General features: G+C 37.2%; 2 protein-coding genes across 4 annotated transcripts; both read right to left on the bottom strand.

Moving 5' to 3' along the window:
- Positions 1–96: 96 nt before the first annotated feature.
- On the bottom strand, positions 97–10,400 carry ASB16 (ankyrin repeat and SOCS box containing 16). The gene is made up of 5 exons (XM_039359256.1): positions 9,625–10,400; positions 7,503–7,770; positions 3,214–3,706; positions 2,542–2,655; positions 97–488 (listed from the first exon to the last, which is right to left on the bottom strand). The coding sequence occupies exons 1-5, from the start codon at positions 9,938–9,940 to the stop codon at positions 303–305; spliced, it is 1,377 nt and encodes a 458-aa protein (XP_039215190.1). The 5' UTR covers positions 9,941–10,400; the 3' UTR covers positions 97–302.
- A 2,493-nt stretch (positions 10,401–12,893) lies between these two features.
- On the bottom strand, positions 12,894–26,417 carry HROB (homologous recombination factor with OB-fold). 3 transcript variants are annotated; one of them, XM_039359110.1, is made up of 10 exons: positions 26,274–26,417; positions 21,225–21,275; positions 19,847–20,998; positions 19,158–19,241; positions 18,373–18,513; positions 17,802–17,910; positions 17,418–17,503; positions 16,605–16,754; positions 15,458–15,632; positions 12,894–14,306 (listed from the first exon to the last, which is right to left on the bottom strand). In XM_039359110.1, exons 1-10 carry the CDS (start codon positions 26,274–26,276, stop codon positions 14,233–14,235), a joined length of 2,025 nt encoding a protein of 674 aa, XP_039215044.1. In that variant the 5' UTR covers positions 26,277–26,417; the 3' UTR covers positions 12,894–14,232. The 3 variants fall into 3 exon arrangements, with proteins under 3 accessions (XP_039215044.1, XP_039215043.1, XP_039215045.1); XM_039359109.1 differs by having other exon boundaries at positions 19,823–20,998; XM_039359111.1 differs by lacking the exon at positions 26,274–26,417 and adding an exon at positions 26,095–26,259 and having other exon boundaries at positions 19,823–20,998.
- Between the last annotated feature and the right edge of the window lie 1,215 nt (positions 26,418–27,632).

Genomic DNA, 27,632 nt, shown 5'->3' on the forward strand with positions numbered 1-27,632 from the left:
TCAGAGTCTCTTAACAGGACTCACTCTTGTATTTCTCTCCATATTTTTCAGTTTTTTCTTCTGGAATGAATTCTGCTTTACACTGAAAGTGATATATCCAAGTCATATTTATCTTTAATTACTATACTTGCATATCATCCAAGAACAAGAACTGACATGGAGGTACAAGAATTATGTCTATCAACATAGCTAAAATGTTTGCTATTTGCAGTTTAATCACCATTTTAGTGGCAATAGAGTATTTCATTACAGGATGATGGAATCATATTAAATTACTAATTGCTCTCTATTTTGCCATCATCTTATTTCAGATAACCCTTTAAAGGGAGAAGTAAATATTCATGCAAAGAAGGAGGCAGTTTCAGTTGGGAGATGCCTTTATGGCAACGTATCCCTAACTGTCTCCGAATAGCACAACGAGCTAAATGTTGCAGTGGGCGAGGCTGATTCACCAGGAAAAGAACTGAATCATAGAACACTCGATGTTCCTATAAAGACGTAAAGAAAAGTTAAATGTGGGTTTTGTTCATATACGGTGCATCAATAGGAAAACATCAGGAGACAGACATGTTATACAGTAATTATTATAACAGTTCCCTTGTGAAGAAAAATTCTCATATTCTGCAACAGACTACATGCCCCATGGAGTAATCTTTAAAGTTCTCTGGTTCATACACATATAATGTATGTTCCTAAATATTACATAAATTTCCAAATTCTAAACCACTTTCTCCAAATGTTCTAAGCTGTATCTATTATATTGTCTGTATCAGGACAGTCAAGAACTAATATATATCTCAACAGCTGTGCACTTTCATCCATCACTATTTATTGCTTAATCTTGACATAACTTCCAGATTTGGTCTATTTGATTGGTAAGGCAGTTTATGATATCTGTTGCTGTTCTGATGTCATAGTTCCACCAGCCAACTAAGCTTAGGTCTTTTTAGATTCTACTTTATATTTCAACAGTATATATAATTTGTGAAATTTAATCCCTACACATAGAACTAATTGTCAAAAATCTTACTTAAAATCCATGTTATGGGAAAGGGTCAAATGATGGAGTATGTTTTTACTTTAAAAAAAAAGCAGTAAAAGCCAGGACATTCCATTTTAAAATAAATCCCAAATCCATGATTGGAGAATACCTTTATTAGAATTAACTAGAGCAGTGGTGGCGAACCTATGGCACGGATGCCAGAGGTGGTACTCAGAGCACTCTCTGTGAGCACGCGCGGCATTGCCCCAGTTCTAGACCTTCATCTGGATTTTATAAAACCTTTTCCCTTTAGGCCTCCGCTTCCGTGTGCAAAAAAAAAAAAAAAGGTTCAATCAATCAGTCAATTTCAACTTCTCGCGGGGAAAAAAAAGATCTTGCAAAGTTGGAATTGATTGATTGAACTTTTTAGTCCCACCCAGTCTGCTGTTACCACCGCAGCCATGCCCACCCAATGGGCCACACCCACCCAATGGGCCACACCCACCCAGCACCCAACGATGCATAAGTGGGTTTTGGGTTGCAGTTTGGACACTCAGTTTCTAAAAGGTTCGCCATCACTGAACTAGAGTAATACAAAAAGGATATATAATCTTTTGAATTTTCCAGAATTCTGGGACTATCATTAATAAGAGGTTCTAGATTTACCAATGTTTTTTACTGCATAGAAATCTCTTCCCCACCCTGCAAGATTTCTCCAGAGATAACCAAAAAATACTATCATGTGATTTTTCACTTACACTACATCAGAGATCCCCAATCTTTTGGGCACCAGGGACCAGTTCTGTGGAGAGAGGTTTTTCCGCAGACCAGAGGGGGCGTAGTTTTGTGTGCTGCCTGCATCTGTGGATGGAGCTTTCCTTGTTTGTGCAGACCGGTTGCTGGCATGCCACAGCCCGGTACTGGTCCACGGACTGGGAGTTGGGGACCCCTGCACTACATGATCAAGCTATGTTCAGTGTACACAAGAATATAATTTGATCGTTTAAAGGAGAATTAATCTTATGAGAGCATACAGCTGACTTTCAAACAATGTGATAAGAGCCAGAATTAAAGAAGTAATTTTGGAGTTTTAACAGGAACAGGAAAATTGTAGAGGGCGTAGAGAATGGCCTTGAGAGATAGGAGAAAGAACCCTTACTGAGTGAGTAGTCATGAATTCTAATACATGACTAGAACTCGATTATTGAGTGGTCAGATGGTAATAACAATGCAGGCAGGGTATGGTTACTTTAAAGGCTTTATAGGAAGCAATTCTGGTATGTACAATCCAGTTGTAAAAACTAATTCTTGTAAAGATATGGTTACTTGAATCTAAGCTATGAAGTCAGACTGACTACATGATTGTTTATTTCTTCTTTAGAGAAAAGGAATGATACCCAAAAAACTGACGGGTTTCTCAGCTAGCATTTCCCTATCTTACTCCATACATTGTAGTACAAGTCCAGATTTCATTCAGCAAGAAAAACCCAAAGGGCAACATAATGGTAGAAGAGTATGACATGCAACTAATGGTGAACAATAAAAGTACTGTTACTTACTTGCCACATTTCAGTGGGCACAGATCCTACCCAGGAATCACAGGACAGTATTCGGTCATAAGAATTCAGAATTATTTCCATAGATCGAGGTGATGACACACAAAACTTTAGCATCTAAGTACAAAAGAATTAAGAGAAAGAGAGCAAAAAAATATATAAAAATCATGAATATCTTGGAAAGAAAAAGGAATGTTTTCAAGTAAAAACCCTATATTCTCACATCATCTATAGGAAGCACTATCTGAGAGAAACATTAAAAACAGCATTATGTCAATTTTTATCTAGGAGATGGTTTCTATTTTTAAGACTGGTATGGACTTTGAAGAGAAAAATATGGCTACAGGATTGCCCTGCCTTTACAGAGAGTGAAACAAGTGCCTCTGGTTATAAAAACTTTAGGTAGTGTTATCCATTCCTTTTAGATGTCTAATAGGATAGAGCCTGTTTGGCATCCTCTACCTTCTATATGTGAAATCAAAGGACCAAATCTCTTGTCCTTGTCCAAGAAGGAAACTGTCCTGAGTTGGCCATACATTTTAAAAATTACAAATATTATTCCTTACCTATATTATTGTGATATAATATTATGCAATCCAAAACTAAGTCAACAGTTTCAAGAAATGGTCTCCCATAGCATCAAGAAATCACTAGAACTGAAGGCACTACTTTTACCTTAGAATTAATAGAGCCAGCACCATGGTTGAGCAACATGGCTATAACTTTTTCAGGCTCTTCATCCAGGTAATCTTCCACTGCTTGCAAAGCACAGTCCATAGGAGTATTGCCAGCACAATTACTAATATTGACTTCTGCCCCATATTGTAGCAGGAGCTTCACAATACCAATGTGACAGTTGCTACAGGCATTGTGCAGTGGAGTATGGTTCTTTCGGCCAGCAATCTGGACATTGGCCCCGCCATCCAGAAGTTGCTTTACCACTTGGTAGTAGCGTCCAGCCTCCTCAGGTCTATCTGCATTGGCACAAGCTGTGTTGATAGCTGTCTCTCCTTCCTGGTTTCTATGAGCAATATTTGCTCCATAGCAAAGATAGAGTTTGACATGATCCTCTAGACCATGCCTGCTAGCCACATGCAATGGGGAAGCATGACCATCTCTTGATTTCTGGTTCACTAGAGCCCCATATTCCAGTAGTAGTTGAGCACATCTGAAAGGCACAGAGTTGCATTAAGGAATTTTGCAACTGCCCTACAGTCCATTGCTATTTAATTTTACATTTTATTGGCTTTAAAATATATTTTAAAATATTGCAGAAATAGATTCCGATGCCCATAGCTAAATGCCCCATTGTTAAGCACTCTTGTACTGCTTGTAATTACATATGGGCTTCATTCCACTATATCCAGTAACACTCTTTACAGATCTGTTAAGCACAGCTTTCAATTATGTCTTTTATTATAAGATAAACCATATAAATGAATAAGTAAAACTTTATCGTTCCTATAAGAAAAGTCAATGGGGAAGTCGGCAGGAATTTGTTCCTGCTCCTGAGTTTCTTGGGAAAGATGGCAGGATGAAAACAGCTCTGTGGACAAGCAGAGCCAACATTTGCAGCATTTATAAAAGAGCCAATGCTGATTGAGTACTACAATTCTTTCTATCTAGATCAAAGAGAGAGACACAAATTGCCTACACAGTTTTTCCTTATGGTTGTTCCTCTTCCTCATGATGAGAACCTCAGGACAGTGATCTCTATACAGATGTGTGGAATCGGGAGACAGAAGACTTTATCATTTTTGCTCCAAGAGCTAACCAAGGCTTTCAAAGGATGCTAAATTTGTGCACTTACCTTGCTAACTAATAGCAAAGCTGAAAATACCAGGTGACTAATCCTAAATATAAGAATATGAAGATTTATTTTTCTAATGTTTAATAACTTAAACACCAAAAAGCAAGACAGGCTACTTAAAGTTTAAAGGGCATAAAAATGTTGGGGCTTACTTGATTAGAACTTTGACATTTTATTTTAAAAATAAATGTGTCCTACATCATGATTTTGATTCAATCATATCAGCTATGTTGAATCTTCCTGAGAACAATTTGTTCCAAAAAATGTTACAGAACAAGTTATGCAGCAAAATTTATTCAAAAAAATATGAACAAGACTCTGAATAAGAATTTGTTACTAGATATAGAGAAAAATGGATAAGGTTTTAAAATTAAGAAGGAAGTAAAAATAATTCTAGAGAACACTTAGAATAATTTTGTTTCGAGGGAATTTAAAAGTGCTAAAAAAATTTCTAATAAAGATCAACAAACATCTGAATAAATTACTATAGTCAGTTTATTCAACCAGGGTTAAAATGGGATATTTTGTTGGATCTACTGATATCTTAATTGGAAAAAAAATTGGCATACTGGATATGCTTATATTTAATGAGATATAAAAGCCTTTTCTCCTATAATTCATGTAATACTAACTTTATAGTACTTAAACTGGCTTTGCAATTTTCTTTGTTAATTTAAAATAAGGAAGCTTGGAGAAGAGCCGCGTGATGGCCTGGTGGTAAAAACACTCATCCCCCATTCAGAAGGATGAGTTCAATCCTAGGTAGCAGCAGCAAATTCTACATAGGCCTCAGGAAAGGCATTTGACCAATAAATTCTTAGCTCCATCCAGTCATCCCAACTCTACCCCGAATTAAGGGATTATAGTGTCATAAAGAGAAGAAAAAGCTTGGAGAACTTTTCAAACAAGAAATTATTTCTCATTACATTAAATTTTAATCTTTTGTTTATAATAGGACACTGGGAAACAACGTATTTATAAAATGTGGATACACTTATACAAGTAGTCCTTGATTTATGACAATTGACTCCCAAATTTCTGTTGCTAAGCAAGAAAATTAAATGAGTTTTGTCCTCTTGCCACAATTGTTAAGTGAATCATTGCAGTTGTTAAACTGATAACATGTTTAACTGAATCTGATTTCCCCATCGAATTTGCTTGTCAGAAGGTCATAAAAGGTGATTACACGACTCTGGGACACTACTGTCATACAAGCCAGTTGCCAAGTGTACAATTTTTGATCACATGACATGGATGGCAACAGTCCTAAGTATGAAAAATGTTCATGTCCCTTTTCTTTCAGTGCCATTGTAACTTTGAACAGTCGCTAAATGAATGGTGGTAACTTGAGAACTACCTGTAGTTTAAAGCAGGGGTCCCTAACCCCCGGTCCATAGACCGGCACCGGGCCGTAGCATGCCGGAAACCGGTCCACACAAAGAATGCAGGCAGTACATGAAACCACACCCCCTCCGGTCCACAGAATAACCTCTCCATGGAACTAGTCTGGGACCTCTGGTTTAAAGGGAAGATATGGAATTCATATGTGAACAGGATTGGCTGTTGTTTGAAATGTTGTTTGGAACTTGTCTTCTGTAAAGAAATTCTCTCTCTCTATTGTTAAAGTTGGGTTTTCTTTTGTTTAGAGCAGGACTTTTCAACCAGTGGTACGGGTTCCACCTATGGTACATTGACACCTGGCAGGTGGTACGCGACCATCCTAGAAAAGTGGTAGTGGGGGAGGGGAATGAGCTGAACCGGTGGCAGCACCGCACAAGCCTGAGAGATGGCTGGAGCTGCAGGACTGTCAGGACTCAGTGGAAGCACCAGGATCAGCGCCAGGCTCCAGCTGGAGCTCGGCGCTGATCCTTGTGCTTCTGCTGAGCCCAGAAGTGCCAATCAGTTGGAAAGCAGCACTGATCCTGGTGCTTCTGCTGAGCCCAGAAGAAGCACCGATCAGCTGGAATGTTGCAGCATCTCCAGGGTCTTGTGATTTACATTCAGATGCTTGGCAACTGATTCATATTTATGACAGTCAGTGTCCCAGGGTCATGAGAAGTGACCAAAACCTGCTGCAACCACCCAGCAGAGGGGGGAATAAAAACCAAACACCCCCTTACCCCACCTCCACTCCTCAACAGAAATGCTCACAATGAAAACCTCGGACAGGAGGAAGAGCGTCGCCGGGCGGGCAGGCAGGAGTCTTGCTCGGCTATGGTTTGGAGGGCACTTTTTTCAGTGCCATTGTAACTTCGAACAGTCACTAAGCGAACTGTTGTAAGTCGAGGACTACCTGTACTTTATCACTTCCCCCCCTTTTTTTTGGTCATCAAGTTCTTGACACTTTGCTAGGTGATGGGTGGTACTTGGATGTTGCCATATCCTAAAAGTAATACATTGGGTGAAAAGGCTGAAAAGCCCTGGTCTAGAGCAGAATGTTGGGACCATTGTATGCTTTTTTAAGTGAGATTTTGTTACAGTTGAGTTATAGTATTGAGTTGTATATACGTTAATTAATATTAAATTTTTAATTGCTGTTTGGATGTTTTGCTGGTAATTGGATTGAAGAAGAGATTACTTATTTGCCTATTGTTAAGAGATAGATTATGGGATGAATTTATATTTATTAGGTGAAGAGACCATGGAATTGTTTATATTTGCCGTGATGATGGTGGGAAGTCTCATTCTTGAGGTTTCTTTTTATCCTTTTTTCTTGCATTTTTCCTTTTTTTCTATTCTAATTATTAAAAACTTTTCATAAAATTATTTTTTAAAAAGGAAGTTGCTCCACTCCTTTTGCTTTTCTACCCATCTGCAGTTATTCTGTTTCTCGGTTTAGATAAGGAAATATCTTTGAAACAATGGGTCATTAGTTGTGTAGTTCAGGTAATAAAATCTAAAAGGTTTCTATATGCCCTTCTATCACATTGAATACACAGATTTCCATATGAATAGTCTGCCTTCAAAAAGTAACTAATGTGCAGCTTCTTACATGTCTTGCCCCAAGAGAGTAATTTAATGTCAAAGAATAATTCTTGCACTTGGAGACGCTTCTTTGCTATTTTACAAAATATGCAACTACTTTCCTATTAGCCTGTCTTTAATTTTCCTTTAAGTCATCACACCCATAATTCTTTCAACTTCCCAGACGTACGGCAAAGTTTCCTGAGTGTTGCACAAATGCAATGGGGCCAGCCCCTCCTCTGAAAGAATATTAGCATTAGCACCAAAGCGTAGGAGCAGACGGGTGCATTCTTCATGGTGGTTGGCACAGCTATCATGCAAAGCAGCTTTCCCACCAATAACTGCATTGACCTCTGCCCCTTTCAAGAGCAGATGTTTCACACAGTCTTGATAGCCTCTGGCAGCTGTGATTCGCAATGGAGAAGTGTGCTTCTTTTGAGCAGTCAACACCCACAACCCTGTAAAACCAACAAAGACAATTGATTGGGCAAAAGCTTCATGTATTTAAACATGGAAAAATATATTATCACAATATAGACTTCAGTTAAATCAAATCAAGTAAGTTTATTACAGCCAAAGACCAGAAATCAGAACAAGTTAAAAACACTCAAAGGGTATCCAGTTAAAATTTCTAGAATAAAATAATAAATAATAGATAAAATCTATATTAAAATTATAATTTGGCATCCAGTCTATCAGTATAATATAATATCAATCCTTGAACTGTGAGGCCCATAGTCATTAAATACTAAAATGCAAAAGAGTAGTAATGCAAAAGGGTTTATTGCATTAATTGTGTAAAGTAGCTATGGTGGATTAATCATGTGCTTGTTATCCAATTATGTTGGTTGGCATTAAACTGAGGACACTTTTTCCCTGTAGCACATTCATTACTGCTAACTGTTGATGGGCACCAGCTGAAGAGTGTTTTACATACGAGTTGTTGTTTATTCAGAATTAATTTATTTTATATGGAGAACTTTCAGAAAGATGGAATATAAATTAAGGGACAACAAAGCTACTAGTTATGATAATAAAACTAAATATTCATAATTATCAGACTACAAAACGGCTCCCCTAGAAGTTTACACATTAATACAAATAACTCAAACATGTTTATTCATGGATTTCCAAGAAATATTAGTGCCTCAAATACTAAACATATAAAAGCTGGTCTATGTAGAAGTTTGGCCTGACTCAGTTTTATTATAGAATTTGAGGAAATACTATGCTGTTTTAGGCTTAACTTGAGCACTAGAATGAAAATACAGAGGAAGAATAAAAGATGCAAAACATAAAAACAACTAACTACAGTCTTCTACAATCTCTTGCATCAATGGTACATTTCCTTACAGTTTTTTTTTAAAGAGGATGATACACAGCTGTGTGGGGAGAAGAGAAAAAAAGAAATGTATTACATTTAAAATGTTTTGCTTTTCATCCAATTCCTGAGGATTATAGTTTGGTGACAGTCATTAGTGAAATAACTTCAAATATATAATTGAAACAGATACAGGGTTAGGGATAAACTTCTGTCTTGCCTCAGAAATAGAAACTAAAGACTCTAGTCCCCAAATAGAGATTGAAAACTATTTCTATAAAAGAATACATTAAATAAATCTAAATCTAAAGAAGAATAACAACTAAGAGCAACATATTAAATTTATATGCTGCCCATCTCCCAGTGAGTCTAGGTGGTCAATTCTAGGAAACCTTAACTGTTACTATTAATTCAGTCTTAGAATATCTATGTTGTAATGTTTATAATTCATATCACTTAACATACAATTCTAATTTCATCAGTTTTACTTTCTTATCAGAGTTTTGGATAAGAATGAAAATAGATGCTGTGAATAAATTTAATTATTTTTCTCTATTCTTATTGCAAAGTTTAACAGGTAAGTACAATTCAAGCAAAGCTTATACTATTTACTGAAAAGATAACAGTACTGTATTCTTTCCTTCCCTTTCTTTCCTTCCTATTATAGTAATGAAAATATTTTTAAAAAAATGACCAAAAACATGTGAAGTTTAGACATGGAAGTGGATGACTGAACACATAAATAAGGCAGGGTAGTAGTATGATAAAAGGCTCTGGAAAATAAACTTCTCTGTGCCTCTACTTTACTCAGAGCTTTTTTTTTTCAGCTAAAAGAAATAATCAACACAGACTTCTTCATTTCTTATGGAATTAAAGTTCATATATTACAAGCCTCTGTTTCACAACACAAACAGTGAATGATTGTTTAAAACCTGAAGAAAAATGACCAGCCCTACTTCTTTTTCTTTCTGCAAGAGATAACACATCTTACCCTGATCAGCTGACCACTCTAGCACTTCCACCTGCGTCTCCACAATCAAGTTGGAAGTGATTTTATCTTTAAAAATGATTTGGATCCTTGGCAAGTCTCCTGTGTAAAGGGCATTGTGAAGAGCAGGATCCCGACAGTATTCAAGATGCCTGGTAGGCTTGGGGAGAGAAAGGAGGCTCCTGGCAATTGGATGATATCTCTGGCTGGCCCACTGGCGAGATGCAGCCCTCTGCTTTTCTTCCCACTCCAGCTTTTCTCGTTGCAGCCGCAAGGAGCGCAGAGTGGAAGAGGTGAATACAAAAGTTTCCTTTGACATTCTTCTAAGTAAGAAAGGAATTCAGCGTTTTCTACACAGTAGCCAACTCAACAACCCCAAATCGTTTAGGAAAACAGCTATTATTTCCAATTTTTAAAAGCTACTGTTATGACAAGGTCTCACTGACAAGCACATCTGCGTACTTATTACCCAGGGTTATAAATAGAATTGAGTAGTCATCGTAGAAGCAGTGTCATCTTTCTTTTTAGAACCTGAGCAAAAAAAGGAACATCAGTTCTTAAGTTCAATTAGAAAATCAGTAATAAATCAATTTATATGCTGTTTCAAAATATCAGTCAAATTGAGAATAAATTAATTACTGTTGATAGTCCATATAATAAGAAAGCAAATAAAAGTTTGCATGTCTAATGTAGATAGCCATAGATCCGTGGTTTTCAACCTTTTTAATGCCGCGACCCCAACCGGTCGTAAGTCGAGGACTACCCAACTGGTCGTAAGTCGAGGACTACCCAACCGGTCGTAAGTTGAGGACTACCCAACCGGTCATAAGTCAAGGACTACCCAACCAGTCATAAGTCGAGGACTACCCAATCAGTCATAAGTTGAGGACTTTCCCTGCCCGGGAGCGCCACGCATGCATGGTGCCGCTCCCTGCGCCGGCCGAGGCGTAGCTGGCAAGGGCAGCGACAGCGCAGGGCGACCACCGGCTGGGCCACCAGCTGCCCAGCCCAAGGGAGGTAAGGCACCCACTGGGCCCCACGCGTGCCAGCAACCCTCCCTGCGCCCGCCAGCCTCCCACCTCCCACTCCTGGCCCTCTTTTACTTACATTTTTAGTAGTTGCTCAGCAGGGAGGGATGGAAGCTTCCAGACAGCTCGCCTTTGCTTCAGACAACTTGCAGCACCGTTTGCAGAATGGGCCTTTTGGCGGGCTCAGCAGGGCAGAGACAGCCTGGACAATTCCTATTGGCTTTTGAAAGCCAATAGAATAGGCTCTCTTGAATAGTGAGACTTTCAAAAGCCAATAGAATAAAAGGGAGTAGCACAGCTAAGGAAAAGGGGAAAAAATGGCGGATTGCGTTGTTTGACAACCCCCGTGAAATGGTCGTTCGACCCCAAATGGGTCGCGACCCACAGGCATAAAATAGTAGAAAATGTTTCCAGAAGAAAATGCAGATGAGCAGAATGAAGCAAATGAAGAACAAGGTAGTAAAGTGTATTGGGTTTCTTCCAGGTATAGGTAACATTTTCAATATGGTCCTTTAAGGAATTTTTTTTTCTCATTCTGGTGCACTTGAAGACCATGATTCAAAATAGCAACTCTTTTCTCAAATAATAAGAATTCAGCCTGGAGCACATCTATTAATAATATCTCAAGATAACTTGACACAGTTTCTTCACAACTCAAGAATGGTAAAAGAAATGTGCACACATAAGAATGAGCTACAGAGCAATACTACTGAAGTGCTATATATGGCCTAGTCCACAGGTCGGCAACCTGCGGCTCCAGAGCCGCATGCGGCTCTTTGAGCCTTCCCCTGTGGCTCCCAGCCTCCTCTGCCTTTGCAGAGAGAGAGAGAGACAGAGAGAGGCAATTGCACTTCCCTGCTTCTCTCTCTCTCTCTCTCTGTGTGTGTGTTTTGTGTGTGTGTGTGTGTATGTGTAAAAGAGAGTGCACTCACAGTGTTCTCCGAGGAGCTGAAAAGCTTTCTGGGCGGAGCTCCTCCCTTTGCTGCGTCTCTGAAGGAAGCAGGTAGCAGGAAGGGCAGGAGAGAGCTAGCTAGCCCAGCTAGGCTGACTCAGGAATTCTGGGAGTTGAAGTCCATGAGTCATAAAAGACACGAGGTTGCCTACCCCTGAGCTTGTTGGACAACAGCTTGAAGCTTGCCAGGTGAGCAGCAGATAGGAGGGGGGAGAAAGAGAGGAAGAGAAAGAGAGAGAGAGAGAGGGAGGGAGGAAGAGAGAGAGAGAGAGAGTGGGGGAAGAGGAGTGGCAGACCAAGGGCAGATAGAGAGGGAGGGAGAGAGAGAGACAGAGAGAGAGAGACCCTTTTGATATCTAAAATGAAGATAACACTGCATATATCCTTTTTTTACCTTTGTGTGTATGTAATTTTATTCTCTTAAAGCATTCTCTCGGTGATCATTGTTTTAATAGTATGGATATTCCCAAGAGTCATATTTTTACTTTTATTTTTAATGTGTGTGTGTATATATATACACACACATACACAAACACACACACACACACACACACACACACACACACACACACACACACCTATAATAAAGGTAAAAAAGGATATATGCAGTGTTATCTTCATTTTAGATATCAAAAGGGTTTTGCGGCTCCCGGTGTTTTGTTTTTGGTGGGAAACGGGTCCAAGTGGCTCTTCGAGTGTTTTGGGTTGCCTATCCCTGGCCTAGTGAAACAGCCTTCCATGAGAGTCAGATTTTCCCATTTACTAAGAGAAATCTCTGCATGAGAGTTGAGAACACAAGGTCTTTCATACATAAAAATATGCTATTGCATTGTCCAATATCTCTTTCTCTAAGTGGTCCTCAACTTTTTAAATAAATTATAATTTTGAAACTAATTAAGAATGCCAAATAGGCGAATGCATCTGTACTTCAACTATCATCTTTGCCTTCTATGACAACCATCTGAGGGTAAATTGTTTTTGTAGACTGAAATCATATGAAAGGGTGCTGCTATTCTTCTACATTTCAACAATTATGTTGTCTTCCTTGTTGACTGATTTTCTGTATACTGTATTTTCATCCACCCAGTGTTATTTTTTGCACCTCACTGATTTGAATAATTTCATTAATATATAATCTATGCTTTGTTCAGAGATCAGTATCTAAAAGATTATTCTCACTGGAGCATCTCAAAGAATTGCATATTGAAGAACCAATGTAAACACACTCCATTTATGCACATAATTCATCTGGCAGACAGATACACTGGCCCTTAAAAAACATTTACAAAGTAGGTTTACATAATTTGATAAATATGCATACAATTTATCAGGAATGTTTAGCAATCCATTTGGCATTGCCAACATTTTGCACAAGCTGACTCAAATTCTTATTTGAATGAGTGCATGAAATTTGACCTCTGTCTTGACATTTAGAGCCAAAGTCCTTTTCCATGTATATGCTACTATATATATAATAAACTCTTCGCTTTTTATTACGTATCTTTTTTTTCTAACTTTCCAAAAGCTAAAATGAGAATTGAGTTTATTTAGTTTGTGTATCTAGAGGCCCTTACATGAATCTCTTTGTACGAAACAAGACTTTTTTCTGTTTGAATATGCAATAAATATATGGAACTAAAAAACTGGAATTGTGGTATGTATGTGCAAAAATGTTACAATTCTCACCACATCTTGAGTTCAAATGGTATGAAGTTACCTAATTAAAAAAAAAAACTGTTTCCAGAATGTTTTGAAAAAGCTTTATATGCACATTATTAAAAGGGAGGTAGGCAATGGCTGAAATAGAAGAAATTAATAACGGAGCCAATTTGGTGTTGTGGTTAAGGCAAACCAAGAAATTGTGAGCTGTAGTTTCTAAAAGCCAAAGTGACTTTAGACTAGTCACTATCTCTCAGCCCAACCAAACTCATAGATTTGTTTTTGTGAGGAAAATAGAAGAAGTATGATGTATGTTCATCCCCTTAATTACAAGTGGGATAAAATCAATCAAAATCAATCAATCAATCAATGTAAATAAATACATGTTGAACTAGACAATCTTTTGTTAAGCTTCAGAAACACTTCAACAGATATATTTTTCATATTTATTTTTCAGACAGTATCAATTAACATAAAGTGTTATTGTTTTGGAAGACCAGTTAGAAGACAGCTTGTTTTGCCTGAAATAGTGTATAACAAAGCACCAAAGTAAACATTCAATACATACCTAAGACAATTTCAAACCAAATGGAGTAACAGGTACTTAATAGTTTAAAAAGTCATTGTAGGTCATTCCAATAGCCTGGCAAAATTAATTTTCTGAAGAGACAAATCTATAATAAGATCTGGTGCAGGACCTCAGTACTAGTGTGCAATGCAGCATCTCTGACGAAAACCACCCAAGTCTTTGCAATCACAGGAGGAAAATTAGCTCAATAACCAACCATCTTGCTACTCAATCTATTTCTATCTAATCACATAAAGGGCAGCTTATGTCCAATTTATAAAAGATTTTTTTTAGTAATTAGAAAATGCCCCTGCAAGGAAGTCTATCATGGTACAAAAGGGCTCATGAACCCAGGACTATGCCCTTGATCCTACCCAGCAAGTCCTTTTAGGATTAGTGAGCTGTCATAAGGTGTTCTGTTCTTCCAAGCTGGAGAAAAAGTCATCAGGGAGTTCACCAAGAAGCTGGTCCAGATCATCTACAAGGACAAAATGAGAAGACAGACCAAGTTTTTTAAAATACATTAATTTAACATTAATACATCAATACGTTAATCAGTCTGGGCAATATGGTGGCACAGTAGTTAGAATGCAGTATTGCAGGCTAAGTCTACCCACTACCAGTTCGATCCTGACCAGTTCAAGGATGACTCAGCCTTCCATCCTTCCGAGATCGGTAAAATGAGGATCATATTGTTTGGAGCAATGTGCTGCCATCTGTAAACCGCCCAGAGAGTGCTGTAAAATACTGTGAGGCGGTATATAAGTCTAAGTGCTGTTACTATTGCTACATGAAGAAATTCTGGTCTGGACATATTTTAATATTTTATTGTTTTTTCAGTGTCTATTTTTTCCGTGATAAGAGAAAAAGGAAGAGAGAAGAAAATCTTTACAAACTTGCTTTCTGACAAGCAAGTTCATTTTTAATGCTTAGTACATTCTATACTTAGATGACACTGAGCGAATAAAACATTTAATCTGTCATATCCTAAGAATTTGTTTTTTTTTCTTTGAAAAAAAACTCACAGCAGACCCTTATATTATAGCCATGGCAGCACAGATAGATGGAACACACTAAACAAGAGTTCCATGACTGCACATAAGACATAACAAGTGCAGCTCTTAGTAACTTCCCCATCATCTCAAAGCATTATAGCATATACATTTTTTAATCTAAAATTGGTGTTGCAAGCTATCTCATTACCTATAAAGCTCCACATGTTTTATTTCTTCCCAACATCTGCCCATACCATGTACACTAACAGGATAGAAATGTTTCAAGTCCCTTTTCTAAAACAATGTTATTTGATTGGACCCAGAAAGTATGCATTTTCTGTGGCAGTGCCTGCCCTCTGGAACAATTTCATCCTCCACTAAGAAAACATACATTTGTCTTGACTCTATTAGCCTTTAAAAAAGCATGAAAATCTTGGCTCTTTCTCAGGTGCTGGAGAGGTGTGTGTATGTGTATGTGTGTAAAAATAGGTGCAATGTGAGGGCTAATATCTGATTTTACAAGCATTATCTAGCTCTGCAAAGCTTCCCTTATTTTCCATTTTAAAAGCACAGAGATGAATAATGAAAGAAAACAGATAAGAAGATAAATATCACTGTTGAGCATTCTATTTACCCAAATCAGCTCTCTCAGTGGATTTGCTTGCTCCACAACTTCCTGATTCTTGTAATAATGATGGACTTTCATTTGATGCTAATATACGATGACATCTCTTCTTATTTCTCTCACATCCTTCCACATTTTTGTTATCCACAGTGGCCATTATAATCACAGCACTTATGGGAGGATCCTGTTATAATTTTAAGACAGCATGCACATGTAACATTTCATAGACAGCTAACAAACTAAGTATTTGCACAATTTATTTAATTTATTTGCTGCCTATCTCTACTCTAGATGACTTACAATAAAAACAAAAATGAAAAGAAATGTAAACATAGTAGTAATCTAAAATAGAACAATTTACAACTTCCTCACACCATGAATGCCATCCAGGACCAGCAGAAAAAAAATCAGAGATGCTTCCTACCATCTCAGATCATTCATCCATTCCGTATCATTCTGTTCAAAATGATAATCTGCGGCTCATTAGCCTCAAAAATTGAAATTTGAGTCCCATTACCAACAGAACACTCAGTCATGATATCATATTATATCTTCGGATCAATTTTTAATTCAAGATGATACATGTTCTAAATGATCTGAATAATTGTAGACCATCTTTTTTCAATTAATCTGCATTTAAACATCAAGTGATCAAGACCTTCCCTGGGTTCCACTTATAGGGAAAATATCACTGGCTAATATATGAGATTGGATTAGAATAATAAATGCTTTGAAAAAGATCCAGAAAAAAATATTTTGAACATCACCACCATCACCATTAAAATTTTATCCTATAATTCAAATGGGAAACATATTTAATCATGCCTATTTTTTAGAGCAACCCTTTGAGGTGGGTAAGGTTAAGAGCAACTCCCTCCTATGGTTGAGGGAGGCCTAGGATGCAGTCTCTTACTACACCCCTATACTACGCTATTATGCTAAACTGGCTCTCATGGGAGCATATTTTTCTGCTGTTCAGTAATGAATCATTTCCACGAGTCTATATTTAGCTCTCTTGGATTTAAATTAAGCTTTCTTGAGTCTCAGTTTAGCTAGCTATAAACATGAAATTTCCTACATCTTTTCCTATAATAGTCACATTTCTAATTTTCTGACAATTAAAATGTTACTGTTGTTGTTATCATCACATCCTTACCTGTGGTGTCACAGTCTCACTTGTTTCCCAAATCTCTTGGTATGGCTGAGGCTGATTTTCATTGTTGAAACCAGATGAATATATTTTCACCAGGTTACTGGGTGTCACATTGAGGTAGTGATTGCGATGGGATGGAGAGAACACACTCACCTGTGAAGATAGCTATCAGTTCTTTTCACAATAATATGTGGCATTACTAACATGCTAATCTGTATAGGCATGCTAAACTTTGATGCCAGCAGATGAAACATTTCCAAATCTTGTCTCTCCAGTGATGCTTGTTGAAATGATCTATGTATGTATGTGATAGTCACGCTAACTGCATTTCTTGTTTGCATTTTAAAGAACAATAGGAAGGAAACAACAGTTATATATAAGAATTTTTTATCCACTGCCAGTGGATAATTTGATTTCTGTCCATTGCACTGAAATAATACAGCAAGATTAATATACGTGTCTACAATAGGAAGGAATTGACATCCATCTTAAAAATGTCACATGGAAGTGTGGGTGGGGGAATTGATGAAAGTATTTGCATTAGATAATTAGAATGCTTATTGAAGAAAACTCTAAAAGAAATAATATTGTTTTACTAATTCTATGTTTTGCCAGACTATATTTATTCAGATTCCAGAGATTTTAGAGACAGCATGAAAATATACATTACAAGCTTCTTGGACAGAAACTTTTCTTTATCTTATTTTAACATTCTTTGAATTTTGCAAATGCAACCAAAGATTTTACATACATATTATTACTTTTGGAATGGAAATTATCAAGGCTCATCCAGACTTGAATTTCTTGCTTTCTTACCTGTTTTAGCAGAAGCACTGAACCAGTTTTAAATTCACTTTCTTTTTCTTCCAGCAACAAACGATGTATTGTGCCCTGCATTTCACCTATTTGATAGAAGGTCAGACAAATGACAGCAACAAAGAGAATCTACCAAAATGGTATTTAGCAGTAATTCTAATTTGCTTGTACAGAATATAGGGACCGGATTCAAGCATGTGATCTGTTACTTGCTCAAACACAGCAGTTATTCCCAAATGTGTAGTAGAATATTTAATGCCAAGGACCGGGGATTGGAGACCCCTGCTCTACATGACACAAATCAAGATTTCAGTTAAGTTACAAACTGCAAGGGAAAGCATTATCTATACCAACCCAGAAGGGTTGAACTCTTTTTACCCTTACCAGTAGGGTCCCTGAACTCAGCACCTGCATCAACATTAGTCCTCATCAGTGATTTAATCATTACTGCCATATTTGGAACCTTGTTCTTTGGGAGTTGCTTCAGAGCTGCCTAAATGAAAGAAACCAAGCAAGGAAGAGAAAATCTCCAACATGAATTGGGAATGCATTCAATTGTGGAAAAAAAATGTCTCACGTTAAGAAGTTGACAAAGGAGATATGTTGAGACATTCTTCAGCAGCTTATTTTTTCCCTTCACAAAAGAGACAGAGAGCATAATATAGAGGGCTAAAGGAGATTAATTGGAGAATGATTTTTTTCATTATTCTTAAATAGATAGCTTAGAATTAATTAAATAATCTTCTGAGGGCAGAATTTTAGTGATGGTCTCATTGCAAGAAACGAGAATAATATTTTAGAAGAGCTTCAAATGCATGGTTGTGGTAATACTGCATTATTTCCTATTCCCTAACCATTCATTATCCCATGATGTAGCCATTTTTAAAAAATATCTGTTCCTTGCACCTGACACAGAATTTTCAAACCAAAAACTAATTCAAATTTCAGCCTTTACCTTACGAAGTATCATAGAAATGCTGTACATTTGAAGAAAACAGGATGGATCTCCTTCATCCAAATCTAATTCATTTTTCATGGCAACCCATGGGCCTCTCTCAAATTCTTCTTCTATTGTTTGCTGGGAAATAGGCATTTCCTAAAGGAATAGCAGAAAATCCCAGATAAAGATTTACCTAAAATCCACTGCAGAGCAACATATTCATCTTAGAAATGCATTATTTATTTTGGTGATACATTAAGCAATTAGATATCTGAAACACTGCATTCATCTTTCTATATACTCACCTTTCTCACTACCTTTACTTTTATCAAGCATTTTTTTTTGGGGGGGGGGGGAATACTGATGTATACAAAAGTAAATCTTCAACTTACCACCACAATTGAACCCAACATTTCCATTGCTAAGCAGGACAGTTATTGAGTTGTACCCCATTTGTGCTGCAGTTGTTAAGTGAATCTCAGGACCACATGATACATTTACTGTCTACTTTTGAATAGTTAGGCATGGGATACAAAATTAATCCAGATATAGGATGTAAGAAGAATAGTCTTATTTCACCCAAGCCCCAATTCACAGACCCAGTAAAAAAAACCTTACTCCAAAATGCAGCTACTAGCTAGAAGGGGGGAAACTGGTCAAAAGTACCCATATAGGCTCATTTTAAAGACTAACAAGCAGATTGAAAGCAGCATGGTTTTCTAATAATAAGTTTAGTATCTTAAGTCTATAGCCTATTTTTCAATATCAATACAAAATTTTCAAAAAGAAAATGAAATTACCTCAGTTCGTAATTTTGCTACAGCCCCATGAGTTGGCATCTGGGGAGTTGCAATGAGAATTTCATCCAGGTTTTTCCCGCTAGGCTTTTTAAACAAAGAGGAAAAAAAGTAAAAAATGTATATCATCTATGGATATTTTTAAAAAGCCCTCTTATTCTTTAATTGCTTAAATAGAAGCAGAGATTTCTTAGGATACTCAAAGTGGTACTGTGGAGAAATTCTGTGTTTCAAGTCATCCTACTTATAAAGCTGAAGGTATTAAATGCTAAAATTATTAGATCTAATATACACCCAACAGAAAACTCGAGAGAATAATCTTTGCAGTAAAGGCTGAGGCCTTTACCAGGCAGCATATGCAGAAGTTTCATTCTTTAATTTTTTCCCTATCTCAATTAGAGTAACTTTAAGTCACAAAATGTTTTGGAACAGAGTAGCTAAGCAACAGAACAAATCCATAATGGCAGACTGAATAATCTCCAATATGAAGACAACACACCCAACAACCTTTTTGGAGTAAAGATAATAGATGATAGCTTTTATTCCTTTTTATGGATTGTAGCTACTATAGGTTTTTATCGAAGTAGTACTGGAATAAGTATTTTATATTAGTAGTTCAAAAGTATTTTAAAAAGGTTTTTTCCCAATCTTTTGATCTATACACTTACTGTATCTCCTGAGTGTTCTCTTACTTGTTGAGGCAGAATGCCTGCTGGTCCTGGGAAGCGACGAGTCTTAGTTCGCAGAGAAACATGAGCCATTGGCTGAGGTGTCTTGCTGGTTGCTGTGACCAAACGGACAAGATGGTTGGTGACAACAGGAGTCTGAGGCTTTCCAGAACCCGCAACTGAACTTGGGGCTTTAGGGATGACAGGAGGGATTCCAACAGTTGCCACTGAAGGACCATATGTGATATGGAGTTGACCACCATTATTAGCCATTCTAGAGTCAGAGCAGCTGGGGCTAAATATCCGTGATTTGGACAGCCTTGAAGGAGTACTTGTTGAAATGAAGGGAGAACAGGGTCTAATTAGTGGTAAGGAAGGACTATTGCATTCAGAAGTGGATTTTTCCAAAGATGACTGAACAGGCTTTATCATCTGAATACTGGAATTAGAAAGGGAGCCAATACTGTTGCTCATCCCTAAGTTAGCCTGGGGAAAACCAGAATCTATGGAGGGAGGCCGCAGATTTGACTCTGAAGAAACTCCCACTGGCTGTAGATGGCTGACAACCTCATCAACAATTTCTTTTCGAGTTTTTGTCATTTGTGAAGTATCCAATCCAACAGGATTCATTGGTGTCATTGAGTTTGTGACTTGTCGTTTCTTGGCTGTTTCTAAGTCATTGTCTCTAATCTGTTTCTGGGAACCACAGTCAAATCTGAAAGACTCTGGGTACATACTAGATTCTTCTAAATCCATGCATGCAGCCAGTACAAGTTCATTGTCAATATCATCCCTGGGGGAAGTCCCAGAGGAAAATATAACTGGAGGCCTGTTCACAAATTTAAATCTCTTGCCTGAAGTGCTACCTGATTCGCACTTGGCTAGTAAGCCTGTTGGGTCCTTTTGAACCTTGAAGCTGCTTATCAGGGGAAGCATATGATTGCTTTTGGTTTCAGTAGTGCAGATACCTTCTCCAAATTGAAATCTGGAACAGTTTTGTACCTGTGAAATAGGGGGCATACTCTCTGAAAAGCTACGGGTGCCCGAATCCTTGACTGGCATGAAGGCATTGTCAGGAGCTCTTAACCCTGCAGAAAGGGGTCTCAGACCTCTTAAATTAGCAGATGTTGTGTCTAGAGTCTGCTTCTCCACATCACTCACAGCCATCAAGAAATCCTGTAGAAAAAAAAAAAGATAAACCTCGCATGAAAAGTGGTATTTCAGCTGTGTACATAGATTGCTTGGGGATTTCAGATTCTCAGAAGCAAGCAATGATTAAATAGCGAGATTTCATCTTAGATTAGACTACAGCCTTTCTTCATTAAGTAGAATCTCTTGTTCCTTCTACTTCAACTGGCTTGATCACTTACTTTCCAATTATGATTCAGAAATGTTCCCTTACCTCATCTTCAAATTCAGCCTCCACAGAAAACAATTTTTGGAGCTTGCAGGCCTGTAAGAGCAATTTAATAATTTGCAAGATTAACTCTAAAAAGGTTTTTTACTTTAAAACATTCACTAGAAGTTATAATGAAGCTGTCTTTCCTGTGTTACAAATACTACAAACTGAAATCACTAAATGATTAGGGGATGCTAAAAATACTGTTTGCTTCCTGGAGACTTAACATAGCTGAAAACAGAATACTATATCTAGCAACACAGTTCTCTCTTAAATCCAAGAATCTAAAAAAGAAATGGCTTTTTAGATAATTTTAAAGACAAGGAAAGACTTCTTTACAAAATTGCATAATTCTGCTAACCAATAGTATCCAAAATTAGAATTTGTGAATTCTTCTTAAAATTAATTCTAATTGTACAGAATTCTAATTTTAAAATGCAGGAACTGCTCTTCGTTTTGCTTTTCATAGGCTCCATACATTGCTTGCATTCACAGACCTGGCAACAGATGTGAGTTGAATTATCGAAATAAATCTCATTTATAGATTTTAAAAGTAATCATTACTTTTATGCTCAGATACTTTGTATTGCATGAAGCTTTTGGACTTCATAAAGAATCATGAATCTTTGACGTTACTTGTTCAGTGCAAAATAAACATTAAGTTATAATTTTACTGAGATTCATGAAATATCACTCAAAAATAACTTAGTGAAAACACAATATTTCATGGCATACAAAATATTAGCAGATTAGTCTAATACATTTCCATAGTTATAACAAGTCTTGACTATTTAAAGCAGTGGTTCTCAACCTTTTTATACTGGCGACCCCGGTCATAAGGACACGCCGCGCATGCACGGCGGCCCCCCATGCGCGGCGTGCATGGCGGCGGCCCCCATGCGCGGTGCCGCCAGCTGAGGAAAAAAATGACGGATCGCGTTGTTTGGTGACCCCCGTGAAATGGTCATTTGACCCCAAATGGGGTCGCGACCCACAGGTTGAGAACTGCTGATTTAAAGGGATATATCTATATAGATATAGATGATATCATCATCACTGTTAAATGTATATACCACCTAATTCTCAGTGATTCTTGGCAGTTTACAAATGATTTCAAACATAAAAATATGGTAATAAAAACAAGAACAAAAAGGGGTATATATGGCATAACAACAAACTGAGTAGAAACCAATATGAATTGTACAGATTGTAAATCTGCACAAATATCTTTTATACCTGTCAGTATATATTTGCTGCCTTTTGCTTTTCTCAACTTTTCCATATCTTTGCTTCTGAGTCTTATCAGTTTCATATGCATCCTTGTAATATATAAGAATGGGGGGGGGGAAGTAACACCAAAATCTGGTTTTTGTTTTATTTATTTGTTATTTGTTTCATTTATTTCATAAAGTTATTCAATACGCCAATCTGAAAAAGATAATTGTCTCCTAATTGGCTACAGCATCTTTAGTTACAATCACCGTGACAATACATCTCTGTAACAGGTGATCTCACTTACTAAAAAATTTTGGACTATTCCTGCCTTGTGAACTGCTACAACTTAGGCATATCTGGGGGGTTTCTAACAATTGTTCATTGTGGTCCTGCTATATTTCTATGGCAGTGGTTCTCAACCTGTGGGTCGGGACCCCATTTGGGGTCGAACGATCATTTCCCGGGGGTCGCCAAACAACGCAGTCTGCCATTTTTCTCCCTTTTCCTTAGCTGTGCTATTCCCTTTTATTCTATTGGCTTTTGAAAGCCAATAGAATAGACTCTCTTGAATAGAGTCTAATTCTATTGGCTTTCAAAAGCCAATAGGAATTGTCCAGGCTGTCTCTGCCCTGCTGAGCCCGCCAAAAATCCCATTCTACAAACGGTGCTGCACCAATTGAGTAGTCCTCGACTTACGACCAGTTGGGGGTCACAGCATTAAAAAGGTTGAGAACCACTGTTCTATGGAATTAAGATTAGTGCTTCTGAAACTTGGCAAAATTATCCAAAATTGGGTAAAAGTGCTTTCTCTTTAAGTAATGATACACGAACCCATTACCCAACCATAAGAGAAACACTTAAATAAGGACTTTCTGATAAAACAGTTAAAGTAGACTTTCTGACAAGTGGATTTTTTTAGAAAGGAAAATAGTGGGAAGAACTGAGTTAAGAGCTAAATTTCCAGTTAGTCATTTCAAAACAATGAATTTGTTCTTATTCATATATGTTCTTGCAGATTTGTTTACATCTTTCATATCATTGATCCATTTGTGCTTCAACTGATAGATAATGGCCTGATACTTCTAGACTCTAGAGCAATGTTTCTTAAAACTTTTTTTCTCTCAGACCCCTTTACACTTTTAAAAAATATATAGGATACCACAGAGCTTCTCTTTGTATGGATTATATTTATCAATATTTACCGTATTAAAAATAAAACTGACACATTTATTACCACCTCATAATAGTTTGATGGGATTTTAATATTGTATTGTTTTTCAATATAGACTGGCAAATAATTAGATTTCATGGTGTAAGGTCCCAGTCCCTTACTTAAACTTGAGATACTATATCAATCTAATCAGATAACCCAAGTGGAGACTTCTTGATCAAGCAGCACTTTATTTGATCAAATTAAGAAGCTGGGTGGCCAACAATCTGGAACGCTGGCAGAATTACGTCCAGAAGTGCCACGCCTTAGAAAGTTGGTAGCATTGTTTTATAAATTTTCTTAACCAGTGAAAATCAGACAACAGAGCCATTACATCATAAAGAAGACATAAATCATTCCTGTACACTCCCTTATTCCCTCCTTCAATATATCCCATCTACGTACATGTTTCCCACACTTGCATGAAATTTCTCTGGTGCAAAAACCGATTACAGAAAGCAAGAAAGCAACAGTTAGACTAAACAATTTCCCTTTGTTCCAGAACCCTTTAATGGAAAGGGTTTTTGGGAGAAAACCCTATGGTCCCTAGGATTACACTTAAGAAATACTGTTTGTTTATTTGTTTATTTAATTTGAATTCCATTTACAAATAACTCAAGATGGTGAACATCCAACATACCCTCTTCCTTCTATATTCCCCACAAAAACAATCCTGTGAGTTCAGTTGCGCTGAGAGTAACTGACCAGTCATCCAGATGGTTTTCATGGCTAAAGCGGGACTTGAACCTGCAGTCTCCTGCATTCTAGCCTGGTGCCTCAACCATTAGATTCAACCACTAGACCAAACTATTCTATAGATGTCTCTGGTATATTGTGGAATTCATTATTTATTTGCATCCCTCATTATTTTTATAAATAACTCAGGGTAGCAAACATATCTAGTACACTTTCCTCCTCCTACTTTTCCCACCTCAATAACCCTGTGAAGTGGATTGAGCTGAATGAGAATGACTAGTCCAAAGTCACCTAGCTGGCTTTCATGGTTAAGGCAGAACTTGGAAGTCATGGTCTCCCACTTTCTAACCTGGTATCTTAACCATTGGCTCAAATATTCTTTTAATGATGGTAAGATACCCAGTTTGAGACATTAAAGTACTCCCAGTTTTAATTGATTTCTGTTGGGTTTTTATCTCTATTCATCATCCAAAGATATATTGGTTAAGATATACGGCAATATAAATTTAATAAATAATAGACCATTATATTACCTTCACTGTGCTTAACAATTCTTATTAGATTCATATTATGGAATGCAATGGTTGATTTCTGCAAACATATCAACATTCATAGAAACCTAAAATTTCACTTTCTACTCATTTACTCATAGAACATATAGAAGTATATAAAGTAATCCAATTGCTTTCTGGCACGTTCAGTACACTTACACTTAGTGGACATGGCTTCCAACTTTCTATTTTACAGAAACCCAACTTTATCCAGTGCTTTTCTGACAACGGAATGATAAATACTGGCTTTAAGCAAGGCAAGAGAAGCTGCAAATTCCTGGAGGGTTTTGGAGGGTTTTTTTGTAACTTCCTGGATAATGTTATACCCAAGTTCTAAGAGTGATTTTAACAGGGTGCCACTCTTGGAAAGATTCTGTTTTTCTTTTTTTTCCCATTCCATTTTCTAAAATAAAATTATTTTCAGCAAGGCATGATATGTTTCCAGAATCTTATGAGGCTTCATTGCAATAAAGATAACCAAATATTTATTCAAAGCAAGGCTGACTCAAATCAACCCTATTTAATTTAGTACAGTACTGTACTCACACAATCAACACTTGGTATTCATTTAATTGAATTGATTAAACTGGAGTATGGCTTTCTCTCACTGGCATGTTCCATAACTTTATGAAATAAAAGTACCTGCCTAAAATCATATTTAGGGGCAGCATAAAAATGGTCAGCATAAAAAAATTCAATAAATAAAAATAAATAAAATTTTGGTGTTATTTACCCAAGCATGCATAAAACCTAAGAGAAGCTTTTCACAGAACTGTAAAAGTGGAAAAGTGTAAATACGATTGCTGTGCCATGAAACATGAAGAAGAAAAAGGATATAATTAATTTGAATTTTATAGAGCCTTCATATGTTATGGGCATAGTCTCTCTCATGGTCACAAAATTCAATATTAATATTCAAAATCGGGAGTACATCCCTTGAAGTTTCCAGGCATTTTGCTTCAAACAATATCAACCAGCATGATTGAAAGAAAAGATTTGCAGCTTCAATTAAAAAAAAAAACTTTTCAAAAGTTAACAGGTTGTTTAGCTCAATTCTAAACTAATAAATAACAAGCATATTTTAATATACACCAAAATCTCCTTTTCATACTGCCTTATATCTCTACGTAACACACTCTCACATATTCTCTAGGGGCAAATTAAAAATTTAAATTCAAAGGCTTATTGCTTTTACGTTTACCGTTAGGTTTTGTACCCTTTGACCTTGTAACAGAAAACCACCTGGGAGATTTTTCCTCGTTGGCCACAGAGCTTCCTCCGTTTTTTTGCATTGAAACCAATGGCACCATTTAGCTCACTGACATTCAGTCATTCTCTATATTTAATTCCTCCCCCCAAGTTATGCCGGTCCTTCTTTACCATCGCAGAGTAAACGCTCCAACGCTACTATCGGGGATAAGGAAACAGAAAGAGAGAGCCTTAACGCCCGAAAGGCAGCCCCGCCATTGCTTTAAACGTCGCACTAGTGAACATTCGAATCAGCCATCCCCCGCTGACGGAAAGCGTGACGTTCATTCTTCTTCACTACGCCTGCGCAACGGGGAAAAGGCGTTATTTCTTTATGTACGCACGCGGTTGAAGTCCTGCCTCGTTTCTCTAAGTTATCCTTTGATTACGCAACCATAACCAAGATCCTAATTTGTGAGACCGCGTAAGCTGCGTTTGGCTCGCGATAAAGCCCAAATGATCCATTCATTTTTATTTAGCTTCCTCCTACCACTCAGAAGGTAGTTCCTACGTTTTGGAAAAATGTGTGTGCACAAAACATACATCACTAGGCTTAATTGAATCTAGTCTGATCATTAAATGAGACCTAATTAGATGAGATGCTGAATATTTCTTTGTCAAGAGCTCCTGATCCTCAGAATTTGTGCAACCTGCATATGGTTTCTATTCATACAACAGGCTGAATTTTCTAACACATATATGGTAATCAACAATAGTACAATCCTTTTCCTCCTCTGCCGTTACTATATGGCAATATTCCATCCCAACAGATTTCCTATGGATTCAAAAACAAATTAACTATAAATTCTATATTCCACAGAGAAAATTTAATTGTTCCAACATAACCAGATTTGTAAGCTCGAAGGCTGTCATCACTGTCTGCTAACTTTAAATGCTTACGATTTTATTAAGTAACTACATGATCAATAGGTGGTAGCATTTAGCTGACACTGACTTGTCCTGAAAAAAGATGTGGGAAAGAGTTAGATTTTAAATTAAGGAATTAAAAAATATATAGGAAAAAAAAGCAAATAGGAAATCACATTTTTTTTTACCAAGGAAGTACATGAGTATGTCCATGTTATCACTATTAATCAAGATTAATTAAGACTACATCTATACAGAGGAATGTAAGCAGTGAGGTACAAGGTTCTGTCTTAGTCCAATCCTCTTCAATATCTTCATAAATGACTTAATGTGGAATTCATCAAATTCCCAGATGATACTAAGCTGGCAGGAATAGCTAACACCCCAGAAGACAAGCTCAGGATCCAAAAAGAATGGACCATGGACCCTATCCAACAAAATGAAATGGAAAAAAGCAAGATTTTATACTTAGGCAGGAAAAACCAAAGGTACAAGTAAAGATTAGGCAAAACCTGGCTCAAAATCAGTAACTGTGAGAAGGATCTTGGAGTCCTAGTAGACCACAGGTCGGCAACCTGCGGCTCCAGAGCCGCATGCGGCTCTTTGAGCCTTCCCCTGTGGCTC

Source organism: Crotalus tigris, unplaced genomic scaffold (genome assembly GCF_016545835.1).
Source record: "Crotalus tigris isolate CLP2741 ecotype Arizona unplaced genomic scaffold, ASM1654583v1 scf7180000019068.10715455, whole genome shotgun sequence".
NCBI classification, from domain to species: domain Eukaryota; kingdom Metazoa; phylum Chordata; class Lepidosauria; order Squamata; family Viperidae; genus Crotalus; species Crotalus tigris.

Bases quoted from the DNA above. Each gene is read 5' to 3' on its own strand.
- ASB16 (XM_039359256.1), bottom strand. From the start codon at position 9,940: ATGTCAAAGGAAACTTTTGTATTCACCTCTTCCACTCTGCGCTCCTTG. The intron at 7,771-9,624 runs GTAAGATGTGTT...TTGGTTTTACAG, and splicing joins AGAGTGGTCAGCTGATCAGG to GGTTGTGGGTGTTGACTGCT. The intron at 489-2,541 runs GTAAGTAACAGT...ACGTCTTTATAG, and splicing joins TGCCCACTGAAATGTGGCAA to GAACATCGAGTGTTCTATGA.
- HROB (XM_039359109.1), bottom strand. The intron at 19,242-19,822 runs GTAAGTGTATAG...TTGTTTAAAAAG, and splicing joins GAGAACACTCAGGAGATACA to CCTAGCGGGAAAAACCTGGA. The intron at 18,514-19,157 runs GTAATTTCATTT...CTATTCCTTTAG, and splicing joins TAGCAAAATTACGAACTGAG to GAAATGCCTATTTCCCAGCA.